The sequence below is a fragment of the Paramormyrops kingsleyae genome, chromosome 18 (genome assembly GCF_048594095.1).
Source record: "Paramormyrops kingsleyae isolate MSU_618 chromosome 18, PKINGS_0.4, whole genome shotgun sequence".
NCBI classification, from domain to species: Eukaryota; Metazoa; Chordata; class Actinopteri; order Osteoglossiformes; family Mormyridae; genus Paramormyrops; species Paramormyrops kingsleyae.
In genome coordinates, this window is record NC_132814.1 from 5,635,602 (window position 1) to 5,646,398 (window position 10,797).

The 10,797-nt window shown below is 44.1% G+C and overlaps 1 protein-coding gene across 1 annotated transcript; it reads left to right on the forward strand.

Annotated features, from left to right (window-relative positions):
- Nucleotides 1-4,126: 4,126 nt before the first annotated feature.
- Nucleotides 4,127-10,580, forward strand: pcolcea (procollagen C-endopeptidase enhancer a). The gene is made up of 9 exons (XM_023829333.2): nt 4,127-4,318; nt 6,208-6,316; nt 6,654-6,912; nt 7,069-7,193; nt 7,533-7,669; nt 8,169-8,563; nt 8,805-8,885; nt 9,225-9,395; nt 10,049-10,580. The coding sequence occupies exons 1-9, from the start codon at nt 4,209-4,211 to the stop codon at nt 10,177-10,179; spliced, it is 1,518 nt and encodes a 505-aa protein (XP_023685101.2). The 5' UTR covers nt 4,127-4,208; the 3' UTR covers nt 10,180-10,580.
- Nucleotides 10,581-10,797: the final 217 nt, after the last annotated feature.

Here is a 10,797-nt window from a genome sequence, read left to right on the forward strand (position 1 = left end):
GGTCAAGACAATCTCCTGAGCTCCAAACTGAATGTCAGAATGGGAAAGAAAGGTGATTTAAGCAATTTTGAGCGTGGCATGGTTGTTGGTGCCAGACGGGCCGGTCTGAGTATTTCACAATCTGCTCAGTTACTGGGATTTTCATGCACAACCATTTCTAGGGTTTACAAAGAATAGTGTGCAAAGGGAAAAACATCCAGTATGCGGCAGTCCTGTGGGCGAAAATGCCTTGTTGATGCTAGAGGTCAGAGGAGAATGGGCCGACTGATTCAAGCTGATAGAAGAGCAACTTTGACTGAAATAACCACTCGTTACAACCGAGGTATGCAGCAAAGCATTTGTGAAGCCACAACACGCACAACCTTGAGGCGGATGGGCTACAACAGCAGAAGACCCCACCGGGTACCACTCATCTCCACTACAAATAGGAAAAAGAGGCTACAATTTGCACGAGCTCACCAAAATTGGACAGTTGAAGACTGGAAAAATGTTGCCTGGTCTGATGAGTCTCGATTTCTGTTGAGACATTCAAATGGTAGAGTCAGAATTTGGCGTAAACAGAATGAGAACATGGATCCATCATGCCTTGTTACCACTGTGCAGGCTGGTGGTGTGTAATGGTGTGGGGGATGTTTTCTTTGCACACTTTAGGCCCCTTAGTGCCAATTGGGCATCGTTTAAATGCCACGGCCTACCTGAGCATTGTTTCTGACCATGTCCATCCCTTTATGACCACCATGTACCCATCCTCTGATGGCTACTTCCAGCAGGATAATGGACCATGTCACAAAGCTCGAATCATTTCAAATTGGTTTCTTGAACATGACAATGAGTTCACTGTACTAAAATGGCCCCCACAGTCACCAGATCTCAACCCAATAGAGCATCTTTGGGATGTGGTGGAACGGGAGCTTCGTGCCCTGGATGTGCATCCCACAAATCTCCATCAACTGCAAGGTGCTATCCTATCAATATGGGCCAACATTTCTAAAGAATGCTTTCAGCACCCTGTTGAATCAATGCCACGTAGAATTAAGGCAGTTCTGTAGGCGAAAGGGGGTCAAACACCGTATTAGTATGGTGTTCCTAATAATCCTTTAGGTGAGTGTATAATTTGAATAATGTGAATTTTTATGTGGAGTATTGTTCCGCCTCACGGCGCACGGAGAACAGAAGCTCAGGAAGCTGGAAGTCGGGGTGAACTCGGGGTTTTAATTGGAACAGCAACGATAAGGACAGGTAAAACACGGGGTTACATTACAATGACCGGACTGGGGAAACAAACTGAAACGCGGACTAAATACATTGCACTAATGACAGTAACCAGAAACAGCTGATAAACACGGGGAATCCACATGAGGTTAACGAGGGGGCGTGGCACATGAGAGGAGCGGACGATCGGGGCATGACAAGTATACTCTGTGAGGCTTGGGTCAGTTTTGGCATGAAAATATTGTGGGAAGAGATCCTCTTCTACTAGAATGCACCTCCGCAACATTATCACAACAAATCCTTTAACAATAATTTTCTTTTATTCATCCATCCATCCATCTATCTTCTATACCCACTTATCTCATGCAGCCTTGCAGGGATCAGGACCCTATTCTGGAAGCTACGGGCACAAGGCAGGGAATAAGCCTGTATAGGCCAGGAAAATATTATTTATGTGCCAAATATTATCCTGGGTATTATGTTGCCTATTTTAACTACATCATTTGGCATCCCTTAGCTTTTTACATCCTAGAGATGGCATTGTTAACTTTATTTAATTACTAGTTAACTAGATACAAAACCATACAGGGATTATGTCTATCACATTAGATATATTTACAGTTCCAAAAATTCATTGCCAAAAGTTTAATACCTATAATAATGTCACTTCCCTACAGCTGTATTAACTCTACCCCAAAGTATTTTGCCAGAGATAAACTGTACTGTTGCTAAACCCCTTTTGCCATGAGTGTGTTTTTGGTCTTCACTGCCGAAAACTGAGATAAGGAGTTGGGGAATTCCAGCTATGCAGCCAGAATGGATGGTATATATCAAAGTCAAGCTCTTGGTCCTAAGTCTGCAATACATCAGGAGTGAGCCTCTCACATTTTTGGAAAAGGGAATGATGGAACTGTAGGCGGAGGTTTCTGTGTACAGGCAGGCAAATGGGGGTGACAGTCCTCTGAGGGCGGTTACATAAGCTAGAGAGTTATCGAGAAAACCAGAGAGGTTTAGTCAGCCAATGCAAACAGAAGGAAGAGGGTAAATACTGAAAACAAGACAGTAACATAAAATAATGGAAGCTACTTTTTATTTATCATCAGCAGGAAAAGGCTGTAGAACGAGGATCGTTTTTCGTTCATCCTGCTGAAATTCCTGGTATTGCCACAGATTGTGGTCTGTACTCTCTGTACTGTGAATATAAACATGCACACACAAGCATGCTTGCACACGCACACACACACACACACACTTGTAGGGTAAATATATCCTTATGGGGACCGCTCATTCATTTCAATGGGAAAAATGCTAACGCTAACTATGACAACCTTAACCCCTACCCTGCCCTAACCATAACCATAAGTAACCTAACAAAATACAAGAGTTTTTGCATTTTTAGTTTTTTCATAGCAGTCACCGATTTTTATAAAATAGAGTTTTCCTTTATGGGGACCAGGAAGCCGGTCCCCATAAGGGAAAAAAAATGGATATTTATTACGTTATGGGGACATTATGTCCCCATAAGGATAGGTAAACCCACTCACACACACACACACACACACACACACACACACACACATTTGTATTAATATCTTTGTGGGGACTCTCCATTCATTTCTATGACAAAACCCTAATCACGACAATGACAACCTTAACCCCTACCCAGCCCTAACCTTAACCAAACAAGTAACCAAACAAAATACGAGACACACAACGTCAAAAAACAGGTGTTTTTTACTTTGTGACACACACACACACACACACACACACACACACACACACAGCATGTCAAGTTACGCATTGTTTAGCATTGTTTAGTTTTTCTGGGCTGGACTTTGACAGTCTTTAAATACCTGTAAAGTCCTGTGTTGGTGTTCAGTCTGATAGAGCAGCAGCGGCCGCGACAGTTTGCTAGCGCTGCCCTCAAGCCTTCGGTTTGAGCTGTGACAATGTTAGCGGTGAAGGCACCACAGGATACAGTTGCTATGGTGATTGTTAGGATGAACACGGTGAAAAAGAAGATTAAAAGAGGAAGATGATAATGGAGCCACGGAATAAAAAGGAGGCGAGTGAATAACTGATGGAGAATAAGCAGTGAAAAGGTCGTCAGTCCACAGCTCAGGGGGTGTTCACCTCCCATACTGAATTTAGATTTGGGTCATAATATCTTACAGGAATCTGGAACAGAGAGGAACTTAAGTCGGGCTCAAAAGTAAATAAAAACAGTTATTTCTAATAATGACTGTGTAATTCACAGAGATAAAATCCTATGCCTTTGTTCTCTTGTGGAGGTCTGTGTGTGTTTTGTTTTTTAGTAAGAGATGTTTTTAAGATGAGTGCGGCGAGGGTATGTATTTTAGTGAAGAAAGCATTCTTTCATGGCTTGGCACCCAATTACTCTGTGAAGTGTAATGAGGTGTTTCCTTTTAGTGTAAAGTACAGATAGTCTTTGTTTATTTCAGGGCTATGTGAAGGTAAGGCCAAGCCACAAGGCAGGACAGCATTTGGCTTCAAGAAATGTGAACCACCGTGTAACTTGCGCATTGCAGATGGAAACTATTCTTTTATCTTTATAAACAACTTTGAATAACTGAGGCTCTGCACAGGGTTTGCAAAGGGACATATCAGTGATGTTTTTTTGGGATATTTTGGCGCAGAACAAGGCTCACAAACCTTATAACCTTTTGACATCGGATAGCTGGAAAAGACGACTCCTGCTTGTCAATCCTGCACCTCTCCTCAGAACCTTAGACTTTTAGTTTAGTCTCTTGTTTCCCTTCCTGTTTTTACTTCATTTTCAGCCATTCTTTCTGTTTCAGCTGGAGGTTAGCATGGACTGTCATCTGGCAATAATTATACAATCCCTTACCCCCCCGCACTGTTCCCCCCTTTCTCCCACCACCAGAGCTGGTCCCTCTCTCCTTCTCTCCGCCTCTCTCTGTCTCTGTCTCACCTCCACAAGCCGGGGCTCCTTCAGAGCGACTCAGGATAGCAGGATGGATCGAAGGACTTTTGTATGTTTGTTGGCAGCCGGCTTGAGCCTGTTCCTACCGCGGACAGGGGCACAGGGAGAGAGTCAACCCAGACAGACGAGCAACAACAGCAGGTTTGGCATGTGTGTGAATCCGTGAAGGTTTGTGTGTATGTGTGTGTGTGTCGGCATGCGTATGGGTCTGTGTAAGGTCACATGTGAATCTGAAGGTGTTTGTTGGTGTGGGTCTATGACCGTGGGGGGGGGTCTATAAGCATTTCTGTTTTTTGCAAAAGTGCGAGTGTGTGTGCTTGATTGGATTCCCATGAGTGAATAGCTGGAAAATGATTTTATCTCTCTCATATGCATACCATGCATGTGCTTGTCTTTGCCAGTAAGTGTGCTTTATATTCATTCAGAATTATCCAGGACCTATTTGCATTTGCATATTTGCAAAGTAAAAGAAATACTTTAATTGTGTAATTAAAAAGAAAATGTTAGGGAATAGCATAGTGCTCTCAGACTCTCATGTCTACTGTGTGTCTATGGAGTTTGCATGTCCTATCTTTGCCATGCAGGTTGTCTTTGGGCAACACCAGTATTCTCCCACAGTTGAAAGGCGTACAGTTAGGCCAATTGACATCTCTGAATTGCCCACAGCGTATGGCTGTGTGTGTGTCCTGTACTGGAGAGGCATCCTGTGCTGGCCCCTCTCTGCCTGAGATGAGCTCCAGGTCCCCAGGCTCAGACGCCTGCCCAGCCTTTGGAATATTAACAGGGATGTTACCATCAGAATTTGGAGAATATGTATTTTCCTCTGATAGTTAACTTTCGTGCAGTATTCCGTCCCACAGTCACTCTCCATCCATGTAGTTAGACCATGGGTTGTGTTCAGATGGGTCTATGTGTGTGTGTGTGTGATTTCACATGGATGTGTTATTGTGGGACTGATCTTCTGGGTTGACTTGACTACACTTAGACTAAACTCATACAGTGCAACAACAGCTGTAGGTCTTAATTCTCTTTCAAAGTTGGGGGGGGGGGGGGGTATTTTATTAGATTCTGGGCAGTACTGTTCCCCCAGGCTGTTTCCAGGCAGCTCTCTTGGAATCCATTTTTTTCTCATATGGAATTGGATTAAGGATATTTGGATTTTTTCTTGCCATGAAAAATCCAAGGAAGACATATGAATGTCTGGTAAGACCATCAGAGCTGCTGAAAATGCCATCCTTTAAGCAACTGAGAATGATGCAGAACTCTGAGTTAGAGATGCTGCTCTTGTGTCACTGATCCAGTGTCTGCATTGTGCATTGTACCACATGCTTAGAATTAAATATTTAACCCAGAGTAACTACTACCCTCAAACAACTGAATATTCAACTGCAGCCAGTGAGGTTTAGTATTTTCCTGAAACTGTACATTTTTTTTGCCTGGTCATGGTCAGTTTACAAGTCAGTGAGTGCTCAGAAACCCTGCCCCCTCCAAGTCAGTGAGTGCTCAGAAACCCTGCCCCCCCTCCCCAGGGACTGATTGAGACAGCTCTGTTGTCTGCCAGATGCTATGCTTGCTACAGAACTAGAGCTGAGAAATCTCCATTGTCGTGTAAGTGGACAGATTTTATTAATGGAGCAGGGGGGGGGTTACTTGGCAGAGAGCATGTAAAGAACTCACGGACGTGGAACTTGGTCATAATGGGGGGAGGATAAGGAATTGAGATACAGAGGGGACCAATCCTGGCTTCAGCTCTTCACTACTCCTCCAATCACAGATGTAACCACCAGTGCAACAAAAACCAGTGAAGAATGAACACTATGTCGGGGGAGAGGGGCCATCTAAGTTTATTTGTGCAGGATATGAGTGCATCATAGACAGCGTGTGACTATGTGCGTGTGGCTGCTATATTTGTACATCCGCAGCTGTTTTCCTGCACAATGTGAGTTGTGTGTCTAATTCATATTCTTTCAACATTGTTTGCTCTGCTTCTTCTCATTCCTAACAAACCCTCGTTCCCTGCCACCTCCTAGGCCTGCATTCCACTGTGGGGGCAATCTCGTTGCAGACTCGGGGTTCGTTGGCAGTGAGGGATTCCCCAACTACTACAAGCCTGACAAAAAGTGCACCTGGTACATCACGGTGAGATTTTAGGGAGCCATATCTCATTGCAGATCCTGATGATGACATCTTGGCACTGTAAGCCGTATCATTATTCGGTTTTTCGTTGGAAACCAACTGTATCAATCCACTCTTCCTTGCCACCTTCTTGACTCTGCAAACTATATTACTCTGCTTCTAATTGGATATCATCTTGGCTCTATGATAATTTATTGCTCATGAGTCAACACTGAGCTGTAGACCATAGTTGCAGCTAGAACAAGGCAGTAAAACCCAGGCAAAGCTGGCAGGATGCATATTAGAGTGCAGGCAGGCTCATCTTCCAATGGCTTTATCATAACCTGTGACCCATCCACAGGTCCCTGAAAGCAACGTGGTCGTGCTCTCGTTCCGAATCTTCGACCTTGAGGCCGACCCACTCTGCAGATATGACTACCTGGATGTTTACAATGGACATTCCTACACAGCACAGAAATTGGGACGGTTTTGTGGAACGTTTCGGCCTGGCGCTGTCATGTCAACTAGTAATACCATGATGCTGGAGATGGTTTCAGACTCTGGATCGGGTGGCCGCGGCTTTTTGGCCTCCTTCAGCGGGGGCAAGCCACACGTGGATGGTGAGAGGTCTCTGTGCTGCTGGCCCAAAATCCATAGTGAATGACATTTGCAGAAAGTTATTAGGCTAGAATTAAACAGCTTGAAAGAAACAATCTTGCTTTGTAGACATAATATTAGGTATTTCCTGTTGATAACATCTTCCCCCCCATCCCCAGAGCACCAGTTCTGTGGAGGCAAGATCCAAAAAGCTCAGGGTTCCCTGAAGACACCCAACTGGCCAGAAAAGAATTACCCTGCAGGCATCACCTGTTCCTGGCACATCATCGTGGAACCTGACATGGTTAAGAAGCAGATCCATTGTATCTACCTTTCACCTGTTGTCCCATCATATCGGCTCTGCTCACTCTCAGGGGACACCCCCCCCCCCAGCCTGTACTGCTGTTTCTGTTTCTTCAGCTGCCTCTTCTACAAACACTGCTTTACCTAAACATCTTCATTCAAGAGTACAACCACAATTCCCTCCAGGATTTTGACCCTGTTATCTCTTTGGACTGTTCTCTTCATTAACCTCTACATTATACTGTGATGCAGTATCATGGTCTACATATATTTGTGATGTAAACTATGTAAGTCGAACATGATTTCCTGACCTGCCACATGCTTAATCTCTTAAACCAAGGTCATTGAGGTGAAATTTGACAAGTTTGACCTGGAGCCAGATAGCTACTGTCGTTTTGACTATGTAGTGTTCTTCAATGGAGGTCAGAACGACAACTCCCGGCGCATTGGGAAGTACTGCGGGGATTCTGTGCCTAAGTGAGTCCTGCCTCCAGTCTCAAGGTCACAGTTCTGTAACCACCACATCACTCTGTGCCTTGGATCTAAGGATGATGATACACAGGGCAACTATTTGAGCAATGTTGCCGAGCAATGTTGCCGGGCAATGTTGCTAACTAATGTTGCTTGGGCACTTTCTCATTGATACTGAGCAACAAATCTCTATTTGAAAACCTTTGATTGGCAGCGTACAACTTTTCATGATCATCCAGATTTAGATGAGTTGCCCTTTGTCTTACCTGTTTGGTAGTTGCCCGGCAACATTGCTCAAAATGTTACCCTGTGTAACATCGCCTGAAGATGTAAGATATCCATCATGAAGGGGCATTTGCATGTGGTTCCTCATTGTTGTGTTAAACGTTCTTTTAAAAGGTTTCTTCTGAGAATAACAAAAAATACTGATACCTGTGGCTGTCAGCCTCCCTGAGGGTCCAGTGAGCTTCCCTCTTGTCTTTCATATTCTCGCTTTGATCCATAGATCCATAGTGACAGATGGGAATCAGCTGCTGGTCCAGTTTGTGTCTGATCTGAGTGTGACATCCGACGGCTTCATGGCCAGCTATTCCAGCATCCCCCGGGGGTCCAAGACCCCGACTAGAGAGGGTGATACGTGGCCTGGAAGTGGAGCAGAGTCTATTCCCCCGAAACCAAAACCAGGGCCCAGGGTTGAATCCGTGCCCCTGAAACCTGACACCAAACCGAAACAGCCCCCGCGACCCCCCATTACTGTCACAACAACCACACCCACAACCACGACCACACCTGCACCCGGTGTTCCTTCCTTGCCAGAAATGGAAAAGCCCTTTGTAAAGCCTAAGACACCACAGTTCATGCCCAAACCCAATCAAAACCGAACTACTGTGAAGAAACCCAGTAAGTATGGGCTAACTGGATGTTTTTTTGATCTGACTAGATGTTTAATTTGTTGATCTGATCAGCTCTTTGAGTGAATAGAGTGTTTTCAGTAGTGAGTGATCTGATTGGGTGTTTCATTGTATTATCTAGCTGGTTGTCTGAGTGAGTACACTGAGTTGATTAGGTTTTGAGTCTGAGTTTATTGTGCATTGTTGACTGTGTGTGTTTGTGATGCGTGTTTATTTTTTACCAACTGCAGTTGGTCCCATTAACCCTGTATGTGCTCCGCCATGTAAGAGGGCTGGGACCATGCAGAGCAACTTCTGTGACAGCGAGTTTGGTGAGTAGCGACTGCATCAAGCCCTTCAGAATAGTTTAGTCTCCTCCAATCCCAAACCAGACATTACACTGGTTTTAAAAATAAACGGGTATAATGGGGACAAAAGGTGCTGAGTTTGAGTGTAAGGAAGGAACATAAAGAGTTACAGTCACAGAGTACTCAACTGGTAGGTTGAAACAAAATCTTGGTCTGGGTTTTTACTTTCTGGACCTTAACTATCCATCTCTGAGTAACGGTAACTTAAAAGCAAAAAAACATACAATGACACCCTCTCATGTCTTTAACACTATAAGTACACAGTCCATTAACAATGTGTAATGTGTGTGTCTTGCCTCCCAGTGGTGATTGGTACAGTGACAGCCATGGCTCCAGTCCCTAGGGGCAGGTGGACTCTGACCGTCTCCCTCATTAAAGCTTTCAAAGCTGGACGGCTGATGATTGCTCAGGCTGGCCAAACCATGTCTATCAAGATAACCTCCACTTGCAAGAACTGTCCCATTCTGCGGCGAGGTCAGTGTCTCTCAGATACAGCTCTGGAAAAAATTAAGAGACCACTCTATATTTAACAAAAAATCTGCATTTTTAAATCCTGGTTTAATCATGGTTCTGTGGGCAGAAGGCTACGCTGATTGGCAGGTTCCAAGGTTCAAAGTTTCTAAGACTGCAGTATGAAAGAATAATATGATGCAGGAGACAATGGGAATAACCAAAAACTAGCCAGGCAGGGTAGAAGTGACGTTCTAATACCAGAGATGACCGTCAACTTATCTGGCAGTGCCTCATGAATTGATGGATGACATCAAGTGACGTTAAAAAAGATTGGAAAACATTAAGTAGTGTAAAGTGCACTGCTAGGACAGTTCGTATCAGGCTCCTAGAAGCAGGACTGAAGTCCCATATAGCCCCAGAGTCCTTCATCAATGAGAAACAGAGAAGAACCAGGCTTGACTTTACAAAAGATGTACATTTTACAGACGCATAACCATAAATTGAGAATGGAGAGAAACTAAAAACTTTGCTGTGGTCTCTTAATTTTTTTTTCCTGATATTTTCATAAACATACATTAATTATGTACATGCACATATAATCATAGGTGCTCACACACTCATGCACATTTATGCACTAAAACATACACAGAATTGACTGGTGTCTGCTTCCACAGGTATGAGCTACGTCCTGATGGGTCAAGTGGATGAGGAGGGGCGGGGCATTGTGGTGCCCAGCAGCTTCACTGTGCCTTACAGGACCGCACAACAGAAGATACTGACCAATCTCCTCAGACGGCCTTGCTGAGTTTTCAAATGAATACACCAATCGGAGGCCACGCCTCCATCCAGGAGTACCACAGCCCTACAGACACAAATATGAAGTGACATAATAACAAACCACCGCTTACTTTTCTTGAAACAGAAACTTCTGCAAGTTGCTGTAACGAAATCAACCATTCTGATTTCAGTTCCAATCACAATTTGCCGTTACACCCCCTCCCATCTAAAAAACAAAATTAAACTGGATGTGGTCTGTTTTCTTAAATTGTTTGTACTTGTTGATGAGCAGGCACTAACAAGCCAAACACTATACATGAATACTCATGTCGGTTATATTATGTCACATTTTACAAACTTATACAATAGATGTCCCTCTAATATGTTTGTAATTTATAATGTCTCAATTAAAGGATTTATAACACGTTACGTTAATTAGCTTCTTTTTCACTCTTTTAAACGCCTGAGGGTTTCGCGGTATCCGATTCACGTTGTATCAGCCGTTCTGAGCTAGACTGGGGCTTGAAGCGAGCGCTAAAAGCTTGCGGTGCAGTTTCGGTACCACTGCAGTGCTTCATATTCCCTCAGGGGCTTCAGACGGTCTGCGAATGTGTGTGTGGGTGGATGTAATAACATGGTTAAGTTA